This window comes from Mesoplodon mirus, assembly GCF_964341445.2.
Source record: "Mesoplodon mirus genome assembly, chromosome: 11".
Taxonomy (NCBI): Eukaryota; Metazoa; Chordata; class Mammalia; order Artiodactyla; family Ziphiidae; genus Mesoplodon; species Mesoplodon mirus.
Window position 1 is genome coordinate 90,896,382 of NC_138987.1, and position 25,068 is coordinate 90,921,449.

Consider the following 25,068-nt stretch of genomic DNA (forward strand, 5'->3'; position numbering starts at 1 on the left):
GAGATTATCTAGGCCAAATCTCTCATTTAACAGATCAAGAAAGTAAATCTAGAGAATAGCCAAGATCACATATCTAGATCAGTGTTGGGACTGGAAGCCTAGCATTGTGACCTCTACTCCATGATACAGGCCAAGCAGCAAGATACAGCAGTAAGCACTTTGCAAGGCTACTGTGACAACCTGCCAAGAATGAGTCAGGAAGAAACAGATAATCTGAACAGACTGATTACTAGTAGTGAAATTGAATTTGTAATTAAAAAAAAATAAACTCCTAACAAACAAAAGCCCAGGACTGGATGATTTCACAGGGGAATTCTACCAAACATATAAAGAAAAGCTAATTCCGGGAGTCAAGATGGCATACTAGAGGATGTGGAATTCATGTATCCTCACAACTAGGGCACTTACCAGGCACTGGTGGGGGACCATGGGCAGCTAAGGGGACAGGAGGAATGCCCAGCAACCGGCTTGACGGATCTTGGTTCCCAGGCCGGAGGTCGGACCCAAGTTCCTGTGGTGGGAGCTCTGAGTCCAAACTGCTGGACCAAAAGGAGAACCTCAGAGCCCAGGGAATATCAATCGGAGTGAGGCCTCCTGGAGGTCCTCATCTCAGCACCAAGACCCGGCTCTATCCAGATGCCTGCAAACTCCAGTGCTGGACGTCTCAAGCCAAACAACCAGTAAGACAGGAATATAGCACCACACATTAAAAAAAAAAAAAAAAAAAAAAAGATGAAATAGGTAGCTACCTGAAAAAGAATTCAGAGTAATGATAGTAAAGATGATCCAAAATCTCAGAAACAGAATGGAGAAAATACAAGAAACATTTAAAAGGGATATAGAAGAACTAAAGAGCAAATAAACAGTGATGAATGACAAAATTACTGATATTAAAAATACTCTACAAGGAATCAATAACAAAATAACTGAGGCAGAAGAACGGATAAGTGAGCTGGAAGAAAAAATGGTGGAAATAACTGCCAGGGAGCAGAATAAAGAAAAAAGAATGAAAGGAATAGAGGACAGTCCGAGAGACCTCTGGGACAACATTAAACACACTAACATTTGAATTATAAGGGTCCCAGAAGAAGAAGAGAAAAAGAAACGGTGTTAGAAAATATTTGAATAGATTATAGTGGAAAACTTCCCTAATATGGGAAAGGAAATAGTCAATCAAGTCCAGGAAGCACAGAGAGTACCATACAGGATAAACCCAAAGAGAAACGCTGAGACACATATGAATCAAACTATCAAAAATTAAAAACAAGAAAAAATATTGAAAGCAGCAAGGGAAAAGCAAAAAATAACATACAAGGGAACCGCATAAGGGTAACAACTGATTTTTCAGCAGAAACTCTGCAAGCCAGAAGGGAGTCACAGGACATATTTAAAGTGATGAAAGAGAAAAACCTACAACTAAGATTACTCTACCCAGCGAGGATCTTATTAAGATTCGACAGAGAAATTAAAAATCTTTACAAATATGCAAAAGTTAAGAAAATTCAGCACCACCAAACCAGCTTTACAACAAATGCTAAAGGAACTTCTCTAGGCAGGAAACACAAGAGAAGAAAAAGACCTACAATAACAAACAAAACAATTAAGAAAATAGAAATAGGAACATACATATCGATAATTACCTTAAATGTAAATGGATTAAAAGCTCCAACCAAAAGACATAGACTGGATGAATGGACACAAAAACAAGACCCGTACATACGCTGTCTACAAGACACCCTCTTCAGACCTAGGGACACATACAGACTGAAAGTAAGGGGATGGAAAAAGATATTCTGTGCAAATGGGAATCAAAAGAAAACTGGAGTGGCAATTCTCATATCAGACAAAATAGACTTTAAAATAAAGGCTATTACAAGAAACAAAGAAGGACACCAAATAATGATCATGGGATAAATCCAAGAAGAAGCTATAACAATTATAAATATTTATGCACCCAACACAGGAGCACCTCAATACATAAGGCAAATGTTAACAGCCATAATAGGGGCAATCGACAGTAAGACAAACATAGTAGGGGACTTTAGCACCCCACTTTCACCAATGGACAGATCATCCAAAATGAAAGTAAATAAGGAAACACAACCTTTAAATGACACATTAAACAAGGAGGACTTAATTGATATTTATAGGACATTCCATCCAAAAACAACAGAATACACTTTCTTGTCAAGTGCTCATGGAACATTCTCCAAGATAGGCCATATCTTGGGCCACAAATCAAGCTTTGGTAAATTTAAGAAAATTGAAATCGTATCAAGTATCTTTTCTGACCACAACACTATGGTTGTGTTACAGGAAACAAACTGTAAAAAATACAAACATGGAGGCTAAACAATACACTACTAAATAACCAAGAGATCACTGAAGAAATAAAAAAAATACCTAGAAACAGATGACAATGAAAACACAATGACCCCAAACCTATGGGAAGCAGCAAAAGCAGTTCTAAGAGGGAAGTTTATAGCAATACAATCCTACCTCAAGAAACAAGAAACATCTCAAATAAACAACCTAAACTTACACCTAAAGCAATTAGAGAAATAAGAACAAAAAACCCCCAAAGTTAGCAGAAGGAAAGAAATCATAAAGATCAGATCAGAAATAAATGTAAAGGAAATGAAAGAAACAATAACAAAGATCAATAAAACTGAAAGCTGGTTCTTTGAGAGGATAAGCAAAACTGACAAACCATTAGCCAGACTCATCAAGAAAAAAGGGAGGAGACTCAAATCAACAGAATTAGAAATGCAAAAGGAGAATTAACAACTGACACTGCAGAATTACAAAGGATCATGAGACATTACTACAAGTTACTATATGCCAATAAAATGGACAACCTGGAAGAAATATACAAATTCATAGAAAAGCACAACCTTCCAAGACTGAACCAGGAAGAAATAGAAAATATAAACAGAAAAATCACAAGCAATGAAATTGAAACTGTGATTAAAAATCTTCCAACAAACAAAATCCCAGGACCAGATGGCTTCACAGGCGATTCTATCAAACATTTAGAGAAGAGCTAACACCTATCCTTCTCAAACTCTTCCAAAATATAGCAGAGGGAGGAACACTCCCAAACTCATTCTATGAGGCCACCATCACCCTGATACCAAAACCAGACAAAGATGTCACAAAAAAAGAAAACTACAGGCCAATATCTCTGATGAACATAGATGCAAAAAGTCTTCAACAAAATACTAGTAAACAGAATCCAACAGCCCATAAACCATGGGCTGTTTACAGCCCATAAACAGATCATACACCATGTTCAACTGGAGTTTATCCCATGAATACAAGGATTCTTCATTATATGCAAATCAATCAATGTGATACACCATATTAACAAATTGAAGGATAAAAACCATATGATAATCTCAATAGATGTAGAAGAAGCTTTTGTCAAATTTCAACACCCATTTATGATAAAAACTCTCCAGAAAGTAGGCATAGAGGGAATCTACCTCAACATAATAAAGACCATATATGACAAACCCACAGCCAACGTCATTCTCAATGGTGAAAAACTGAAACCATTTCCACTAAGATCAGGAACAAGACAAGGTTGCCCACTCTCACCACTATATTTCAAGATAGTTTAGGAAGTTTTAGCCACAGCAATCAGAGAAGAAAAAGAAATAAAGGAATCAAAACTGGAAAAGTAGAAATAAAACTGTCACTGTTTGCAGATGACATGATACAATACATAGAGAATCCTAATTATGTTACCAGAAAACTACTAGAGCTAATCAATGAATTTGGCAGAGTAGCAGGATACAAAATTAATGCACAGAAATCTCTTGCATTCCTATACACTAATGACGAAAAATCTGAAAGAGAAATTAAGGAAGCATTCCCATTTACCATTACAATGAAAAGAATAAAATACTTAGGAATAAACCTACCTAAGGAGACAAAAGAGCTGTATGCAGAAAACTATAAGACACTGATGAAAGAAATTAAAGATGATAGAAACAAATGGAGAGATATACTATGTTCTTGGATTAGAAGAATCAACATTGTGAAAATAACTGTACTACGTAAAACAATCTACAGATTCAATGCAATCCCTATCAAACTACCAATGGCATTTTTCACAGAACTGGAACAAAAAATTGCACAATTTGTATGGAAACACAAAAGACCCCGAATAGCCAAAACAATCTTGAGAAACAAAAATGGAGCTGAAGGAATCAGGCTCCCTGACTTCAGACTATACTACAAAGCTACAATAATCAAGACAGTATGGTACTGACACAAAAACAGAAATATAGATCAATGGAACAGGATAGAAAGCCCAGAGATAAACCCACACATATATGGTCACCTTGTCTTTGATAAAGGAGGCAAGAGTATACAATGGAGAAAAGACAGCCTCTTCAATAATTGGTACTGGGAAAACTGGAATAAAAGAAGGAAATTAAACACTCCCTAATACCATACACAAAAATAAACTCAAAATGGATTAAAGACCTAAATGTAAGGCCAGACACTATAAAACTCTTAAAGGGAAACATAGGCAGAACACTCTATGACATAAATCACAGCATGATCCTTTTTGACCCACCTCCTAGAGAAATGGAAATAAAAACAAAAATAAACAAATGGGACCTAATGAAACTTAAAAGCTTTTGCAGAGCAAAGGAAATCATAAAAAAGACGAAAAGACAACCCTCAGAATGGGAGAAAATATTTCCAAACAAAGCAACTGACAAATGATTAATCTCCAAAATTTATAAGCAGCCCATGCTGCTCAATATCACAAAAACAAACAACCCAAACCAAAAATGGGCAGGAGACCTAAATAGACATTTCTCCAAAGAAGATATACAGATTGCCAACAAACACATGAAAGGATGCTCGACATCACTAATCATTAGAGAAATGCAAATCAAAACTACAATGAGGTATCACCTCACACTGGTCATAATGACCATCATCAAAAAATCTACAAACAATAAATGCTGGAGAGGGCGTGGAGAAAAGGGAACCCTCTTGCACTGTTGGTGGGAATGTTAATTGGTACAGCCACTATGGGGAACAGTATGTAGCTTCCTTAAAAAATGAAAAATAGAGCTACCATATGACCCAGCAATCCCACTACTGGGCATATACCCTGAGAAAACCATAATTTAAAAAGAGTCATGTATCACAATGTTCATTGCAGCTGTATTTACAATAGCCAGGACATGGGAGCAACCTAAGGTGTCCATCAATAGATGAATGGCTAAAGAAGATGTGGCACATATATACAATGGAATATTACTCAGCCATAAAAAGAAACGAAATTGAGTTATTTGTAGTGAGGTGGATGGACCTAGAGTCTGTCATACAGAGTGAAGTAAGTCAGAAAGAGAAAAACAAATACCCTATGCTAACACATATATATGGAATCTTAAAAAAAAAATGTTCTAAAGAACCAAGGGGCAGGACAGGAATAAAGACGCAGATGTAGAGAATGGACTTGAGGACATGGGGAGGGGGAAGTGTAAACTGGGACGAAGTGAGAGAGTGGCATGGACTTATATATACTACTGAGTATAAATAGATAGCTAGTGGGAAGCAGTTGCATAACACAAGGAGATCAGTTTTGTGCTTTGTGACCACCAAAAGGGGTGGGATAGGGAGGTTGGGAGGGAGATGCAAGAGAGAAGGGATATGGGGATATATGTATATGTATAGCTGATTAACTTTGTTATAAAGCAGAAACTAACACATCATTGTAAAGCAATTATACCCCAATAAAAATGTTAAAAAATATTGAATCACTATGCTATATAGCTGAAACTAATATAATATTGTGAATCTATTATACTTCAATAAAAAAGGTAACAGCAGTTAGCACTTTGCAAGGCTACTGTGACCCAATAAAATAATGTTGTAGAGAACATCTCTCATTTACATGAGCTCTTCTACTGTTCCTTTAAAAAAAATCTTCTAGCTATGGAAAAACTACCATATAGAGACAAGTAGTGTGAACAGACAGATGAGTAAAATGTATTTATTAATATTGAATATTGGCATGCATAAGAATTGATGTTTAACTAATAGGTTAAGCAATGTGCTGTTCATATATACAATGGAATATTACTCAGCCATAAAAAGAAACGAAATTGAGCTATTTGTAATGAGGTGGATGGACCTAGAGTCTGTCATACAGAGTGAAGTCAGAAAGAGAAAGACAAATACCGTATGCTAACACATATATATGGAATTTATGAAAAAAACATGTCATGAAGAACCTAGGGTTAAGACAGGAATAAAGACACAGACCTACTAGAGAATGGACTTCAGGATATGGGGAGGGGGAAGGGTAAGCTGTGACAAAGTGGGAGAGTGGCATGGACATATATATACTACCAAACGTAAAATAGATAGCTAGTGGGAAGCAGATGCATAGCACAGGGAGATCAGCTCGGTGCTTTGTGACCACCTAGAGGGGTGGGATAGGGAGGGTGGGAGGGAGGGAGGTGCAAGAGGGAAGAGATATGGGAACATATGTATATGTATAACTGATTCATTTTGTTATAAAGCAGAAACTAACACACCATTGTAAAGCAATTATACTCCAATAAAGATGTAAAAAAAAAAAAAAAGAAAGAAAAGAAATGTGCTGCTTTGCCCTTTAGTCCCTCTGATATTTTAGATAGTTTTGCTTAGTGGAACCAACACAGGTTCTCTATTAGACTGCCTGAGGTCAAATCCTGACTCCACACCTTGTAAACATGGGAATTTATTTGTAATTTTTAATTTCTTTATAATTCTTACCTTGACTTCCTCATTGATAAACTATAGGTAATATACCTAGTAGAGTGTTAGGATCCTTAAACTAGAGTATCAATAAAGTTAACTCTTAATACTCATTAACTTTTTGGCATCTAGAGTACCTAAAATTGTAAAATTGCTACAGAAAGGAGCATGAATCAATGAAGAAGAATATTGTTGGCAACTTACCTATGCTGTAAGTTTTTTGTGTCTCATCATTTTAAGAATAAACATAGTTTTGGTTATATGATATAAATGTTAAACTTTTCCAATACTAAACAATAATTCTACACAGTAGAAATTGTATAATTTGAACTGGTACAACTTGTTCTACATGTAAGTAAGGAAACAGCACACCAAAATTTCTCTTCCAATAACTTGATCAAAATAAGATTAAACTGAGTTAATAAATGAGCATTTCCACCTTTTCTTTCCTATTTACACTCATGTCAGTATTTCTTGCCCATGTTTTAGAATTTTGATTCTCCTGGAAGCCATCTAAACAAAGTCTGACATCTAATCTAATAGAGCACTTCCTGAAGAGACAAACTACGCATAAGAACACAGATGTTTTGCAGAGCCAGCAGTACTGTTTTATTTCTTTAGCATGTATTTTTAAGTAATAAAACTAATAATGATCATTGTAAAAATTGCTTACACCAGAGAAGAGCAAATGAAGTCAATTTTGGAAGTCTTTCTGCCCTCCTCTCACCATTTCCCACTTTTTGGCAGGCAATCTTCTAGGCCCTCCTTGATACATATATACATAAATAATATGATATTGAACCAAAAAGTATTATATTATTGACATTGCCTCAAACTTTTCTTTTAAACTTCACAAGCATTGTAGACATGTGAACATACCTGCAAATCGAACCTTGCTCATTAATCACTCATTTAGAATATTTAGAATAACACAGAGTGTAGATTGTTTCAGGTTGAGGTTAAAGTTTCTTTGGTTTGATAATATTTTAGGCAGTTGTTGATTTTAATTATTCAAATGACTTCCTGGAATTATAACGACTTAAATATACTCTCATAATAAATTCATCTTAGGATAATTACACTGCCTTTAAAAAAATAAGAATCAACAATGTGTATATATATTACACTACTAAAAAAATGAGAAGGCAAATGATATTGCACATGACCTTGGTGACAAATTATAAACTAATTTTCCCCTAACTTTTGAATATTTGCTGAGCCACCTATATCACTTCTATTCTTTCATACCTTTTTGTTTATCCTGGACTTATTTAGGGGTGGACTGGAGGTGGGCAGGGGAAAGGCTTCTGTATGCTACTTACTAAATAACATGTGCTTTATTCTCTAGAAGATTACTCCACACTCCTCCCCTAATTTTCACCCCATCTTTGCAATCCAATATTTTCTCTCTCTCATTTCTGACTGGCTTAGTCTCCATTCCAGAGAATTCGGTTCAGCCTAATATACCTCCAGCTAGGCACCAGTCCTATCCCTCCTCAGTTAAATAAATAGAAGGAAAGTTGTACCACAGAACATAGGAAATATCTGATAGACTGTGAAATAATGAGGTTAAACTAGATGATGGTGAGAGTTCCTTTCAGGCTGAAATGGTCTTATTTCTATATTAGGTGATCCTCTTTCCATTAGCCCTTTCTGTACATTTATTACAGTTACTCTGCTTTCTACAGAGAACCTCTAGAACCTCTTTATCTTCTTGCCTTGATACAAAAAGTATTCAGTTAGGTCTGCATAATAATAAAAGTTAACAATCTTGTGCACATTACTATGTTCCAGACATTGCATTAAGCATCAAGTACTTTTATCTTTGTTACAACTCTATGAGGTTGGATATGCTTCTCCTTACATTACAGATTAAGACGCTAAGATTTATAAAGAAAGGGACTCAGAACTGGAAGCTGTTAAAATCAGGTCTGAAACCCAAATCTGTTTAATTCTAGAGTCTATGCTTTTATTCAGTACTCTTGACTCTATCAAGAGGAGCGGTAAGGGTGACCTTCCCCTAGTGTATCACCTGCAATCCGCCAGAAACAACACTTGCCTGGAAGTCAGATCAATTGAGCTGGGGTCTCAGCTCTGATACTCATCAGTTGTGTGACTTTGGGCAGGTCTTTTAAATATTCGGCCTCTTAGCTCTATCATTTCCTCTTTTGTAAAGCTAATAGATCGATTGGTCTTTCTTTCTGATTTAGTCACTTAGTTATACATTCCTATAAATTGTCACCAAACTTTTATGGACCAAGCAGATCACCTATAAAAATAAACGTGCATCCATATATTACATGATGCTTCTTAATTCTGAAATTCACGACTGTGTGTGAGTCTTTGGAGAAAATGCCAGAAGCACACTTACTTCAAAGAATTGACTGGGTCCTTCATGTAAAACTGATTGAGCACTGGCTTTATGTTTAACATATCAACATAGGTTTATTAATGAATAGCACTGCAATGGTTGTTAGAAGGGTTACATCATAACACTCCCTTTTCCATGAACACTTGCTTATAAACTCACACACAAAACAAAAAACCAGACAGGAAGAACATATACATAATGAGGACAAATTCAAATTAAGGGGTACCAATGTACCTACATGCAAGGCCAGACTCTAAGCTTCATGAAGTCAAGGTTCAAATCAAATTTGTTCTTATTTCTAGCATCTCACACAGGACCCACTATAGAACACAGAAATCAATCAAGCTGTGGGACAGAGCAGGGGCAATAGCGGCGAATCTCATGAATGATCTAGGTAATCAGTACAGCAATGATCCTATGGTACAGGTGATGAGATGACGGTAGAGAAGAAATAAGGAGAATGAAAGTATAAGAGAGTGAAACATTGTGATTAATTATTCATCTGTGTTTGGCTTTGGAATCACTCATTTTTGAGCTGCGTTTTGAATTTTCTGTTTAACATAGCACTGTACCATTGACTATAGAACTAAAGAAATGTTATTATTTTTTTCTTTCTGGATAATGCTTGCTTCAAGAAATAACCCAAGTCAGACCAGTCCTGGAGAGAATGTCTTCTGGATTCCTTTGATTAATGGGTACGTGAATCTAGGCCAATTTTTGAGATTTTTGCACTGATGTTTCCTTCTTTGAAAATGTGTGTTTGTGTGTGTGTGTGTGTGTAATGATAATGATGTAATAATAACACAGTCTTCTTGCAGTAATTGAGATAACACCTAGCACAGTGGTCTAGTTCCCACCCTCCACTTCATATACTGGCCTCCTTGCCTATAATCCTTAACAGTTTCATGTCTACATTTCAAGAAGCCATTGTCAAAGTGCACTTAGACCAGCCTTTTCTGATTCATTTATAATTTACAATGTCTATTTATACTTTTAGCCTTTGGTTTCTATGTTAAGATATGTAACTTACACATTAGGTGGGACAAGAAGAACCACACCTGAGAGCAGTCAAGTTCTAGGTCACGTCCTGCAGACACGACACATTTTCTATAAATGCAGAGTCAGTCATACTTCATACCCTCAGGGAAGGAAGCTAATAAGCTTCTCAGTGAGCTGTGATTACTAGTTAAACTGTTTAGCATATTTACTCATTAATTCAAGCTGAGAGATAGCCTCATCTTCAAGTTGGGCTTATCTCAGCACTCTAAGGCTTTCAACAGCTCCAAAGGCTGTGATTCCTGAATTCATCTTATTAATTAAAAATTTTTCACTCTTTGAATTACACTAAATGCCTAATTTTCATGGGATAAATGGAAACACTCTAAATAGCTTTCACACAGCAAATATCTTTTTTGACTGCGTATTATATTTCCAGTGTACTCCACACATATTGAAAATTTAATTTTTTTCCTTTAGGCAAGAAAATACTGTGTTTGTAAGACACCAAGAATCAGTACCTTTGATCCTATGAAAAAAATAAATCCAGGGCTCCATGATTCCTGTGGGTATTTAGGGCATCTGAGAGCAAAGTCTGCTCTGGGGCCCAGGCTGGTGGTTTCATTCAGGACTGATGATTGGGCGTGGTGTTCATTCCATAGCCACGCCCAGACCTACTGATTCCCATGTGTTTCCACTTGCCCCTCCCACTCCCTTGTGCTCAGCTAACGCCTATTTATCCTTCAAAACTCTTCAGTTATGATTAGTGAGGGGGTAGTTTTTCACTTTATGTACTTTAAATTTTTGAATTATTTTTTCAGTGAGCATGCCTTATTTTACAGTTAAAATAACAAGAAACAATGGGAAAAAAAATAAAACAAACAAACAAAACCTCCCCCAAACCTTCTGCTTTGTTATCTCCTCCCCTGGGGGAAGTTCTGAGCAGTTTCCAAATCCTCTTGCCCCAATCCATATTTATCCATGCCCTTCTTTCTGCGAGCTCATATGGCCTCTCGATCATTTACTTTCAGCCTTGGCCTTATTTTATACTCTGCAGTAATTATAGGTTCCCTTACCATTGTTCTCACTAGATTATAAACTCAGCAAAAGCAAGATGTGTAAGAATTGTCTAGATCCCCACCATCTATCCCAGTACCTGGCACATCGTAGATGTTCAGTATATTCTCTTGAATGAGGAATTAAGTAAAAGGAAGATGGCGGTTCTAAGAGGGAAAAGGAAGGCGACTGCGATTGAAGAGCCTCGGGCACTGATTTCCTAGCTCCTCCCCCACTCTTGGTAACACTGCCGGGGATGCACCTGGGAGACCTCAGCACAGCTTCTTGCCATTGGCCGCCCCCTTGCATCCCCCGCAAGGCTGGGCTGCAGGAAGTGAGTGAGCCAGTCTGCCCTTCCATTCCTTTACCTGAGTACAGTACTGTTTTTCTAGCCTCTGGCTCTCCTTTTGTTTCTGGCAGGTGAGTGACACCACGGACACGATGGTGCTGTTGTAGTTTTCTTGGGAAGAAGTCCAGGACATCAAGGCAGTGGTTGAGCTTAGAACGTGGACACTTACATGCTGGGGCTTCTCAGTGAGTTCTTCAATCCACTCTCCTGAAGGGCCTGGACATCAAAGCAGAGCACAAGGGAGGTTTCATGCTGAGCTGGTTGAGGTACAAGATTCGAGTTTTAAAAATCATGTTGTTTCCCTTTTTGCCCTTACAGAGATACTCCAAGTAAGACTGGCAGCCAGGCTGGCAGGTCTTTACATTCTCTGCTTAGCTACAGTCTCCACTGGGTGACCTCCCCGTTGACCTAAGCAACAGCCTGGCAGCAGCAACCAAAACAGTTCTACTGAGAGACAGAAGCCCCACTTCAGTTGTTACGTGCCTCTGAGATTATTCTGGTAAGTTCTTCACCAGGGAGAATTTACTTCTCTTTTAACAAACAGTATGTGTGGCAGTGTGGCATTTCATGAGTATTCATAATTCCTTTGCTGTTAGGATCTTCAGTCTCTAGAAATAATTATGTTGAGATTCAAATTAGCCTCTACTACAGTCATGTGAAAATTTTAAATTTGGTGACAGCAGGATCAAAGAGGCAGGGTGTGACTACCTTAGAGAAGAAACAAGCAACAGACGGGCTCAATTATAGAAGCTGGCAGAAACCTGGCTGATAATTTGAGGACACGGTGGGCTCCTCATTATAAAATATCTCCCTGAAAGTGCCCGCCATTAGCTTTGTTCTCTTAAATTTCCAGAGTGGTTATTAGCACAGTGCCTGACACATCATGAGGACCCAAGCAATGTTAAGGTGATTATTATCTCCCGAAAGGCACTGTTAAAATGCAAATGTGCAACTTCTTTTATTTGCTTAGTATACATTTCTCAGTTCCCTCATAGGAAGCTGTATTCCTGAGCCCGGGAGAGGGGAAGGAGCAAGCAGCTCATTGGGGAGGGCAGTCCCAGGCTCATGGTTAATTGGGCAAGGGAAAAAACAACAATAAAAATGATAATAATAATGATGATGGCAAAGAGTTGTAGGACTCGCTGCGTGCCAGGCTCTGTTTTAAGTTTATATGTGTTTGCATATTTTAATCCTTTAGTTTTCTTAACTACCCTATGAGATAAGTACTAGGATTGATTTCACTTTCAGATGAGGAAACTGAGGCAGAGATACCACAAGTAGAGCTGGGATTCATGCCCAGGAAGTCTGGTTCCAAAATCCATGTTCTTAACTCCTGCATAAAACTTCCTGGACCACTATGAAAGAGTGAAAAGCATGGGTCTGGAGATAGGAAAGTTGGCCCCAAACTCAGTTTTGCTCATTAATAGCAATGCAAGCTTGGGCAAATGACTTAACTTCTCTGAATCTCAGTCATTGCATCTGTCAAATGGACAAATCATAGAATGTTAGGATTGAAAAGGACTTTAGATTTCCAACGCCTTGTTTTACTGATGAAGAAACTGGAGCCCAGAGATGTGAATGAACTGCCCAATGTCATGGAGCTAGTAATGTTTGGGAACCAACCTAGAACTCCTGTCTCCTGGGTTGGGGCTTTGTGATAACTTATCATGATACTCTCTGATTAGTCTACTTCACAGGACTGTCGATGGGATCAAATGAGATTATAACGTGTTAGAGAACTATCTAAATGTGAAGTGTTATTACTGTTATGATGATTACTGGGGTAGTGGGGGCATGGAGAGAGAAGGTGGGGGGAGGCAAAACGAATTCACTCACTTAATGGCTTTACATTAGGACTGACCCGATAATCAACCCAAGGTAATAGGTCACTGCAGGCTCCATGGAAATGGACTTTGCTATTAAATATTTCTAGAGTATTTCTAGAAGAATATTTCTTCTTCTGACACCAATTCGCTAAACTTTCTGTGACTCAGTATTTTTTTTCAAGTGAAAACTGGGGATAAGAGAAATATTCCCTTCATGAGGCTATTGGGAGACTAATATAAATTTCTACCTTAATTTTTATCTCTGAGTAAAACCTTCAAAATTACACAAATTCAGTATCCTTTTAAAATCAAAGGCATATACAGAGTACACCTGAATTACTCATTACCACAGAACATCATATCTGAAGCTCTAAAAAGATTTTTATTGGCAGAGGAATAGCAAAATTTCTAGTGCCCTATATTTTCCTAGATGAGCATTAATATGCATCTTTTTGAAATAATCATATGTTTGAGCAATTCTGACACATTCTCAGCAGCTCTGGTCAACTGGATACTCTAGGAACAGGGCAGAGTGCTTGACACTGGAAAGTGGTTCAATAAATATTTGTCGAATGTACAACAGAATTAACAAATAAGCAAAGAGTTTAACCCCAGCCTAGGGTTTTGTAATTTGGTATGAGAAGCAGGATGTACACAAATAAAATACATCTAGAAAAATACCACACTCAGATAAGCTCTGTATTTTGTCTTGTGCACTATGAAACACAGTAGAAATTCAGAGGAGGGAAGAGCTAATTGCCAGAAGAGTTGTGGGAGTTTTCCTGTAACTTGCAGTGGATCTCTGCTGGCAGACAAGGAAATCTCTGGGTTAATGAAACATGTTTAGCCTCATGGGAAGAACTGGATACTAAACTTTGCTCTCATTCTCAAGTGATGTCACATCAAAGATTGCCCATAACTGAAAGACATGCAAGGCAATCACAGATATTTTTTCTGCATATTCAGTGGATATTTCAAGCCTTTTCACCAGTGGTGACATTTTTGGTTTATTAAGTAAAATTGTTATATGGGATATTTTCAACATTTTTAAGCTGCTAAGTAAACTGATCTCTTCTCTCTGCCCTCCTCCTCTTTCCCCTGTCCATCTTTTTGAGGATCCTCTGATGAAAGGTGGTAATTTGCTTTTGAAGGAGGAGATAGAGTATGGTGATCCTCCTTCTTGGAACTCAGTTTTTATCCATTCCCTTCTGGCTCTTCTTTCTGCTGATCAGAGGCACATTTAACTCCTGATAAGCTAGGAAACTGGTTTTTGGCCTCTAAACTTCTGGTAAGCATAGTCAGATTAGCAAAAAATATTACAGACATACACTATGTGTGTAGCTTTTAGAGGCTAGTTATTGCTCTGTTATTATCCCTGATGGAATTGGTAGAAGATGCCCTAAGACTTGATATTGGAGTATTCATGATGCTCTAGCTTAGTCTTGTGCTAACTTTTGGAGACCACCTAGGTCTCACTACACCTGAATCTCTCTCTTTCTTTCAAGCTCCATAAGCTCAATACTCTAATGAGACTTTCCACACAGACCAACAATATCAATTTTCATTATGGCTTTGAACAAAAGTCCTCTTTCTCAAACTATGTGTCCACGTCCTTGGAGACTTTGTTATCACTAGTGTGGAAGGTCAGTTTAATAAATGTTCAATGATCACAATAATTTTAAAATATCCTCAAGTTAAATCCCTGGGTAGTTTTGCTACTCTGAAACATACATATATTTTCCTGCTATCAAAATCTCATGGATCCGGGCCTCTCATGATCTTGAAGAATTCTCAGGGTCTCTAAGGTTTGATGCATAATTGATGCCTGAGTGTCATTAATCTCACCAGTTCCATTTTTCTAGCTCCTCTGTAAGTGCAAAATAATCTCTTTGGTACTTACTGATATAAAAACTGAGTGATTTTGCTGACTGGCTGTTTCGAATTTCACAAGATCCTGAGGAACTGAAGGTTGTAACAGATAACTTGTATTTCCCAGGCTCCTTCAGTTCTGCAACAAATTCGTGTGCCTCTTCGTCCATTGTCAAATATTCAGTAAAGTTTTCTAAATCATGTATAAAAAAGAGAATATATATGAATTGATATCTGGAACAGCCTTGGCTATAGAAGTCAATTAATTTAAAAAAAAGTATTTTTAAAATTTTTCCTCCTTCCTTTTCTTAAGTTGAATTATACCTCTAAAATTACTATTAAAAAAGGTGACTAAGAGTTCAAGTTATTTTTTACAATAGTTTTAAATAACCAAATAAAATATGGTGCACAAATCAACAAAACTAGGGATGGATATATACTGCATTCTTACATACTGTCAACCAATAAAGTTATATACACAAAATAGAAGTATAATGTTAGGAAAAAATAGCAATAATCAACGTTCTCATTTGGATATAAAGGATTAAAAAACAGTACCAAATGTTGTATAAGTTATTTGTGGTAGCATTAAATATCCATAAGTGTCTTAAAATATATTGAATTATCTCTATTTAGAAATAATCCTCTGGATATATTTTTCTGACACTTGTAATATTTTTGCTTCATTGGTTTGCTTTCAGAAATTTTAAAGGTAAAAATGATTTTTGCATTGCTTCAAAGTCCACCTCCTGCTGCTTATTCATTTGAAGTTGTTATCACTTGGTGACTGTAACACAACACACCACAGTCAGATAAAAGCATGATTGAACCTTCATGGAAATAAGCATTACAAAAAATTATGAATTATAAGACCCTATTTTCCATAGAATATATTGAGGAATAGAAAAATAAAAGACAGATTAAGGGAACTTTTTTAAATACAAGTAATTTCAGGCAAATGTTAAGAATTTTGACTCAAATAATTGGAGATGAAAAAGGATTTCAATGTTATATAATATTTGGGTATGGTTGATTGCTCTATACTCTAGTATAGAGGAATTCACAGATCTTGTATTTCATTCTATTGAATAAAATGGGGGCAAACAATATGTCATATATAAGACTACATGATTTGCATACCTTATCCTATAAATAAGACTGTCAATTTAACCTCAGATTTTGGCAACTTGACAACTTTTGCTACCCAGACTACTAGACTGGAAAGCATAAAACAACACAAACAACAAATAACTATGAAAACCTACCAAACAACAATTCACATATGATTCATGATCCAAATTTACTGAATGCTGCGGCCCTGCTTTTCATAAATTAGTTGGTTAAATATAAGGAATAACTCTCAGTTGATAAGTGAATACAATATATAATATAGTAGCTAGAGTGGAAATACCAGTTGCTATGTATTTTCTATTCTACAACCAGCTTCTCTTTGGGAAAATGTGAGTGGTGCTGGTTCCAGGGGGCAACTGCTAAGGGGAATAAGAGTAGCTTGATAAGCAGGACACAGGTCTGATACTCTTGGGAAAGTAGCCAGGTTGTCAGCAAGATTGTTTTGCTGCATGCTTCACAAATGTGTGTACTGGAAAACAGAATATTTCTCCAGGATATTTTGTAATTTGTTATGGTTAGAAACTTAATTCAAAATCTTTCTAAATATAAAGTTTCCTCAGTTGCCTGGGGTACGTGAAACGTCAGGTAATGAAATGTATACAGTTGCCTGTACTTGCAGTGTATGAACTACCCAAACCGGATTCTGACCCAAACTGTTCATTTTTGTTTTCTGGTTTCTGTCTGCATTGGATACTCCATTAAATTCTTCCTTTTCTTTACCATCTTTCTTTAGATATTAACTGTCTACCATCAGTCTTTCTTTCTAAATGTAATTTTTAAAAGTTTCAATTTCCTTTCCTTTGCACCATTACTTATTTCCTCTGATTTCCTATTACTTTACCTTCTCTTTCCATGTGGATATGGAACCCATCAAATGCAGTGGGTGGTTTTGGTGGCAACCAACTCAGTATCATTTGGACAGGGAAAAAAGAGAAAGAGCTGGTCGTTGCTTTCTCAGTCTCACTGAGTGTATTGTTATTTTCATATTCCATGGGAAGAACACTGCCAAATTCATCTTCACTTTCAGGAGTCGCAGATGCACTGTCCCACCAATATGGCTGGGATGTCGTTTCATAGTCACTGCTGTTAAAATCAGGCCAACCAGAGGAAATGTTGCCAGAGGGAATTTCAGGAGTGTCATCAGTAAAATGGAAGAGTTTGTCTTTTCCCATTGTATCTTGTGATCTCATGAACGATTCCTCTGGGAAACTGCCACTCTGTTCTTCCCAGTTGTTTTTGTTCAAGTTTACTATACGAACTGAGATATTTTGAGGAGGATAAGGGACTGTAAGAGAGAGAATTATCATTTTCAAGTATTTTTAACTATTATAATGAATACTTAATCTATTAATCAGTCAAACATACAAGCAGATTTAGAAAGTAGAGTTTAGTTTTACTTTTACTGTATAGATAATTTACATCAAGAACAAGTGTGGTTTCAAGTACACATACATCTAAGATTTGTACACAATGTGCACACATTAGCTTATCACCAGTCACACTTCAAATATTGATACATTAATTCATGATACTATGTTTGTCCAAGTGGTGATTTAACCACTTTCAAAGTAGAGTTACATACATATTTTTCAGCTTATCACAATCTCCTTTTTTAAAAACTGAGTCTCTGTCACTAGATCTTTCTTCCAACAAAAGCAACTATAGTGTTTTTATAGCTATCAAGATAAAAATACTCCCTATGACATAGTTGCACTTAGAAGAGTTAAATGACTGAATTGCCTTCAGAAACAATAACATGCATGTTGGAAATACGGCTTCACTCCTCATCTCTCTAAAATAAAAACTATGTACACAAAATGAGTTTATGAACTATGGAATCATACTTTTGTAGTGGTAGAAAATTATGAAGGCACACTGCATGGTCTCCACCTGCAAAAGATTGTATGCATCCTGCAAATAGCAGCTCAACTCTCACCTCTTCTAATAAAAATTAATCTCTCCCTCCTTTGTGCTGTTATATAAGTTTGTACCTCTTTAATAATATTTATTATTGCATTCTGCCTTGTATGAGTGCCAGTAGTACCTCTACCATTTTTGAGAACAGGGAACCATCTCACCAGACTTTGTCTTCATCTCTCCCAGTACTTTAAACAACTCCCAGGTAAAAGATGCTCAATTAGTTTCTTTACTTGAATAATGAAAACTACAAGTAGAATCTTAGATGTTGATGTGAGGTGAATAAAATTTAGCTAAAATATTTTCTTTGCTTTGGCCTAATTAATGAGAATTCGGATTTGTCAACACATCTTAGAATTTCAGAATGGCAGGGTCTCAGAGGTGATCTATTATAACACATTCCCAATGTTTGTACGAATTGTGTCTCCTGCATTCCTACTGAATACTTAAGGACATTAGGCATGAAAAAATATCAGTCATATTGGTATTGGCAATGGGCATTTAGTATGTGTATATTTATATTACCCATACATTCTTCCGTCTATCTACCATCTGTCTATCCATCCATCCATCCATCCTATGATTGTGCTTCATTTTAGTGATGCTACTAAAATTAATAATCTGATAATCTGTAGTAGAACCTCTCACATCTGTTCTTCTGTCATATGAATATTTTGTCAGGTTATAGAATAAATGTTGTGCACTTGATCCAGTTAAATTACTTAATTATAACTTTTGGTAGTGTCACACAATTTTTTAAATTCAAAGATTATAAATCTATGATTTCATTGACATATTTAAAATTTTTCAAATTGAATATTTTGCTCAATTCCTTTTACATTGATAGAAAGTTTGTTTTAGATTACTAAAATACATATTTATTTTCTTTCTTAGCTCTGGAACAGAATTTTCCTTAGAATGATGGAAAGTATATATATAACAACATATAATTTAATTATTTTTTCACTAAATTTGATTCTTTGGAAGACTTACCAGTTCTGTGCTGTTTGGGTTCATGACTGACACCGCTGTACTCCACAAGAGTGCTCTTATTAAAAGTTGCCTCAGATACCAGCTGAAAGGTGATATTACTATAACATATTCCTGGCAGCCAGTGATTAAATACTGTTTTTCCCTTAAAGAAATCTGAGAAAAAAAAAACAATTATATTAAAATTTCAGTTTCCTAAATGCCACACACTTCTAGAAAGTTCTGAACAATTATGACTAACTATCCATAAAATAATATTTCCTGCAACTTCTGGCATGGTCAGTAATAAAAAATTGATATAAGGCTAGAGATGAAAATTTGGATTTTTTTTGACACAAACTGAAAGGCTTTTTTCTGCAAGAATTGGATACAATTGGAATTAAAATTTTATTATAAGGACATTTGGTGTATTAAGTGGAGAAGATAACATATAGAAATTGTAGAGATTAAGTTTCTGCTAGCCATTTACTTTAAGATAAAAACCCAAGGTATTTTGTCAATTTACGACTTAGGAAAAAATAATTTTACAAGAAATGTTTTCACTAGTCTCACTTGTAGAATATAGCCTATTTAAAAAATAAAACAGTTTGTCTGTTATTTGGTGGATAGGACCTGCTTGAAAATAAAAAATTTGAATTTTATTTGGAAAACATTTTATTTGGAAAATAATAATAAAATTAAAAATCCAATCCAAGTTAGAAATGAGAGAAACAAAAAGTACCACTTATTGAATGAAAAACCAAAATTAATTTTAAATTAATTAAATTTAAAAAGAGAGCATATTAATGAACTTATTTTTAAACTCATGGCATTTAGCTCAACAAAAGTTTCAGTGACTACTTTTCAATTATTTCTGAACTTATATTTGCATGTGATAAAAAAGCAAATAAAGGGCTTCCCTGGTGGCGCAGTGGTTGAGAGTCCGCCTGCCAATGCAGGGCACACGGGTTCGAGTCCTGGTCTGGGAAGATCCCACATGCCACGGAGCAGCTGGCCCCGTGAGCCACAATTACTGAGCCTGTGCGTCTGGAGCCTGTGCTCCGCAACAAGAGAGGCCGCGATAGTGAGAGGCTCGCGCACCGCGATGAGGAGTGGCCCCCACTTGCCACAACTAGAGAAAGCCCTCGCACAGAAACGAAGACCCAACACAGCCATAAAAAAAAAAAAAAAAAAGCAAATAAGGTCCCAATTATTAATTTGCAGATAATCTGTTTTCATTCAAAATAAAGAATGCAGTAATTTATGGAGTCTCTTTATGTTTATTTGATATTTTTTTAAGTTTAAAAACCCTGTAAATTCACTGCATATATTTTAAACAATGTCTCATTAAAAAAAATCCATGGGAGATTCAGGAGTTTGTAAAAGCAGCAAGTCAAAGTGAGATATTTCTGGATATCATGCCCTATGTGGTTGAGTACCTGTCCTCTACTTAGTTTCCAGTTACAACTAGTCAAATTTGAGAACATCATCTACACTCTCTGCAGATAAGTATTATGGTGCTGGGTCCTGAGAATATTTACGTTTCACCAGTTCAGTCCCCAAAGTCCATCCCTCCTTCTTGCCCTATCCCTCTCCCTCTTGACCTGCCTCTGCCCCTGAAAAGTTGAGTTCTTTCAAAATTATTAATTCCCCTAGGCTCTCCTCTCTCTCAAGATCCCATCAAGCCAGTAAAAATCGTGAAACCAATTTTTGTATATTAATGCAATCATTTAGCTAGTCATATAGATAAATATATACAAAACAACTAAAAAGCATTGTCTTTTGCGTTTGAGAAAAATCTTGGACCATCTCCAAGTGAAACATTGTGAAAGGCACCTCTCTAGCTTCCCAGTTCTAGAAGTGCCCTAAAACACTCAGAAAGAAATGGTTAAGTGTGGTGCTTCTAAATTTAAGTCTGAATTTGTTTCCTGCACCAGACATGCAGGAATAATATTTGGCAGGAATAACATGTGAGTCACAATAATTTGAGTTTTTCTTATGCTTACGCATGACACATGACTCTAATGGATGAGACATTCTAAGACTCCTGATAACAATATTTTCACGCATCAGTAGCTATTTTTATTAGTTCATTTATGACCAAATAGTGAATTATAAGACCTCTTCAGAGCAAGAGCAAGACCATTTGGCAAAAATCATGTAAAAGTAATAGTCATCATTTTTCATCTTCCTTTTGCCTCTTACCTTTATATAGCATTGTCCGGAAGTCTTTACCTTCCCAGTAGCTTATGTTTACTCTTGTGAAAACGTTATATTTTTCTGGATAATGAATTTCAAACAGGACTCCTGTTTCAGGAGAAGGTTTATAGTCATATATTGAAACACTGGTTACGGGAAGAGGTTCTGCAGAAGGAAAGTTAATGGAGAAAGGGGAATTAAGAAAAGAGCAAAAGGCCATTATCAATAGTTGGAAGGGCCAAGGATTACACCTATTAGAATTTTACACATATTTTTATTATCTGTAAGACACTAAACTCTTCAGTCTCCTGAGTTGAGTGTTCTCCTTAGCAGTAATTAATGATGCATATTTTAAATAGTGACTTCTGCCTTTCAAAGAACTTTCATATTCATTTTTCCATTTGCCTTTTGCAATAACCCTGAGATCTAGGAAGAGCAAATATTAATATCATCATTCAACATATAAAAATAATGATAACTCAGACTTTAAATTACTTGTCAAAGGTAATTTAACAAGGACATGGCAGAGTCTGTATCTCCAGATTCCTAGTTCATTTTTCTTTTCCCCAAGCCAAGAAAATTTGACATTAATAATAGACCAGTAGCAGAAAATACATTTTGGCTCTAACCAAAGATAAATGTTTCAATAATCAGTTATTTCTTTGTGTGAACTTAGCACTTTTTTTATGTTAAGTATAACATTGCAAACCATCCTATGTTGTGAGGATTATAGTTTATGATGTTTATCAAACTATTCTTTCTACAGAAATTTAAAAATGTTTATTTCTATTTTGCACGAGTTGTTAATTCATTACAAAACTTTGTAAATACTCTTGGGCCTCTCACTGTTGTGCCCTCTCCCGTTGTGGAGCACAGGCTCCGGATGCGCAGGCTCAGCGACCATGGCTCACGGGCCCAGCCGCTCCTCAGCATGTGGGATCTCCCTGGACCGGGGCACGAACCCGTGTCCTCTGCATTGGCAGGCGGACTCTCAACCACTGTGCCACCAGGGAAGCCCCTCATTTTTTTTAATAACTGTGATTGATGTATGTCTGCATCTCTTCCACATCCCACACTTCAGCCAAAGTCTTGTAAAGTGCCAGAGGCCCCTCACCCTTCAGTAGGAACTACTGGATAAGTTTTACTTGCATTCATTTCGTTCAAGAAAATATTTTAAATAATTTGGCTTGGAGTCAACTCTTGTATTACAGAAAAAATGATTTTAATTCAAAATTTTAGAATTGAGAGTATTCTTGGACATCTATAGCCTAAATGAAATATCCTTAGTTTAAATTTTATACTTTGAAATTTTCAGTTTCAATAACATAAGAAAACAAAATTGACTTAGTTCATTCAACAAATAATTACCTACTTTGTCTCAATCTGTAGCTAAATATCTTTCATTTTGTTCTTCAGTATCTCAACCTATTTTTGCTTTTGACTGATGAGATCCAGGGAAGACTGAAAATACATGTTAAAATTCTTAATTTTTTCCTGGAATTTTCTCATAAACCAAGCCAACATCTATAAAAAAGTTGGAAGGCCTTCAGATTGCAACATATATTGGGATCATGTCCCTGTAGACTATGTGCAATGTTCTCTGGTTAGAATGTTTCTATTTTATCTTTGTCTCATCCTTGGTTTTTGTACTTAAAGGGAGAACAGAGTGAACTCACTTAAGTGTCATGTAAAGAAATCAGCAAACCAAGCCCTGAAGACGCTGAGTATTTCTCTTTGATTAATCCCAGAGAAGTCTTGAACCATTTGAAGATCTTTCTTCCAACTCAGTCTAATTACTAACCCAGGGAGTCTACACAATCCACTTATTGACTCTGGATATGAGAAACAAAATGAAAGCTAACAGCAAACAGCAGTCACAGAGCCATAACTCTTCCACTGCTGCAGCCCAGTTTCACATCCTCACCAGGGGTCTGTCTACTGGAAAGAGAAGTTAGAGGTCCACTCAATCTTTCATGCCCTGAGTTAGGAAGTCTGCACATCAAAGCCATAGTCAAACTTTGAAATTCAAGAGATACAGGAGGATTAGAGCATAGATATTTTATTTTGTGATTTTTCTGTTAGCTGTGCCAACTACTTAAATTTTAAACTAAGAGAATTTTTTAAATGCCTACTTACATGTTTGCTTCCTGTATTTCCCTCAACTTCAACATATATAACCCAGGTCAGCTGTAAATTCTAAAGTCCATACCCAGGCATTTTTGAGGTATATTCAATACAAGAATTACTGTTTTCTAGAACTCAAATGCATTCTCTAGAAATATTTTACCATCTCTCCAGTTACTTCCCTCATTGTTTTTCTTTTTGAAAAATTAAGGGATGTGGCATAAACCAGAGCTGTAATTACTCATGTGGTTTTCAGTGATGACAAGGTAAAATCTTGATCTAATTCATTACTCCTTTCTCTGCCAACTACCCTGTTATACTTCCCTTTCTTGTTTTAGGAACCAGGTGAGACTGGACAGAGAAATGTAGTTGTTTAAAAATAGAAATCATTTATCTTCATTTATTACTTTTTTGTCTTTAGTTTCTCCTTTTTAATTAAAAAAATTAATCATTACAAAATATAGTTGAAACTCCCTCATATAACTTACCCTGATCCCATTTGCCTCCCATAATTTGGCCAGAGGTAAATTATTACTCTGAATATGGTATTTCTCTTTCCATGCATGTTTTTCACTTTTATATTTGTAAGTGTCCAATATTCATATGGACTATTACTTCACATACTTTAAAATGTTATGTTGATGGTATCATATTGTACGTATGATTCTGCAGCTTACTTTTTGTCACCTAACATCGTTTTTGAGATTTGTCCATCTTGATGTACCTCTAGAAAATTTAGTATCCATTTTACAACTATACAAACAATATAATTTATCTGTTTTTTTTTGTTGTTGTTATATACGTTGTTTTCAATCACTCACTTTTGCAAATAATGTTGCAATAAATGTTTTGGGACATGTTTCTTTAGCTTGGAAATCCTGGATAGTAGAGTATGCACATCTTCAACTGTTTGTGATATTGTGAAAATGTTTTCTAACTTGATGTCAATTATCTATCAGTTGTCTGTGATAGTTCTTATTTCTCCATATTCTTTTTCCAACACTTGCTTGTATCAGTCTCTTTATTTATTTTTAATTAATTAATTTAATTTAATTTATTTTTTTGGCTGTGTTGGGTCTTCATTGCTGCACATGGGCTTTCTCTAGGTGCGGTGAGTGGGGGCTACTCTTCACTGCGGTGCATGGGCTTCTCATTGTGATGACTTCTTTTGTTGCAGAGTGCAGGCTCTAGGCCTGTGGGCTTCAGTAGTTGTGGCACGTGGGCTCAGTAGTTGTGGCTCACGGGCTCTAGAGCACAGGCTCAGTAGTTGTGGTGCACGGGCTTAGTTGCTCCGCAGCATGTGGAATCTTCCCAGACCAAGGCTCGAACTTGTGTCCCCTGCAATGGCAGGTGGATTCTTAACCACTGTGCCACCAGGGAAGTCCAGTCTTTTTAATTTTTGTCACTGAAGCCTGTGAAATTTTGTCTCTTAATTTCCTGTTCAAGAAAAGATTGAATATCTTTTCATATGTTTATCTGTCATTTGGCTT

The 25,068-nt window shown here is 36.3% G+C and overlaps 1 protein-coding gene across 1 annotated transcript in view; it reads right to left on the bottom strand.

Annotated features, from left to right (window-relative positions):
* The window catches only part of PTPRO (protein tyrosine phosphatase receptor type O), a gene marked incomplete at its 5' end in the record, with an annotated part of 220,150 nt that overhangs the window by 69,918 nt on the left and 125,164 nt on the right, over positions 1–25,068 (bottom strand). The window contains 5 exons of the mRNA XM_082636129.1: positions 11,563–11,759; positions 15,270–15,431; positions 17,211–17,654; positions 19,280–19,432; positions 21,461–21,619. Coding sequence (XP_082492255.1) covers positions 11,563–11,759; positions 15,270–15,431; positions 17,211–17,654; positions 19,280–19,432; positions 21,461–21,619 — 1,115 coding nt within the window. The remainder of the gene's footprint in view (positions 1–11,562; positions 11,760–15,269; positions 15,432–17,210; positions 17,655–19,279; positions 19,433–21,460; positions 21,620–25,068) is intronic.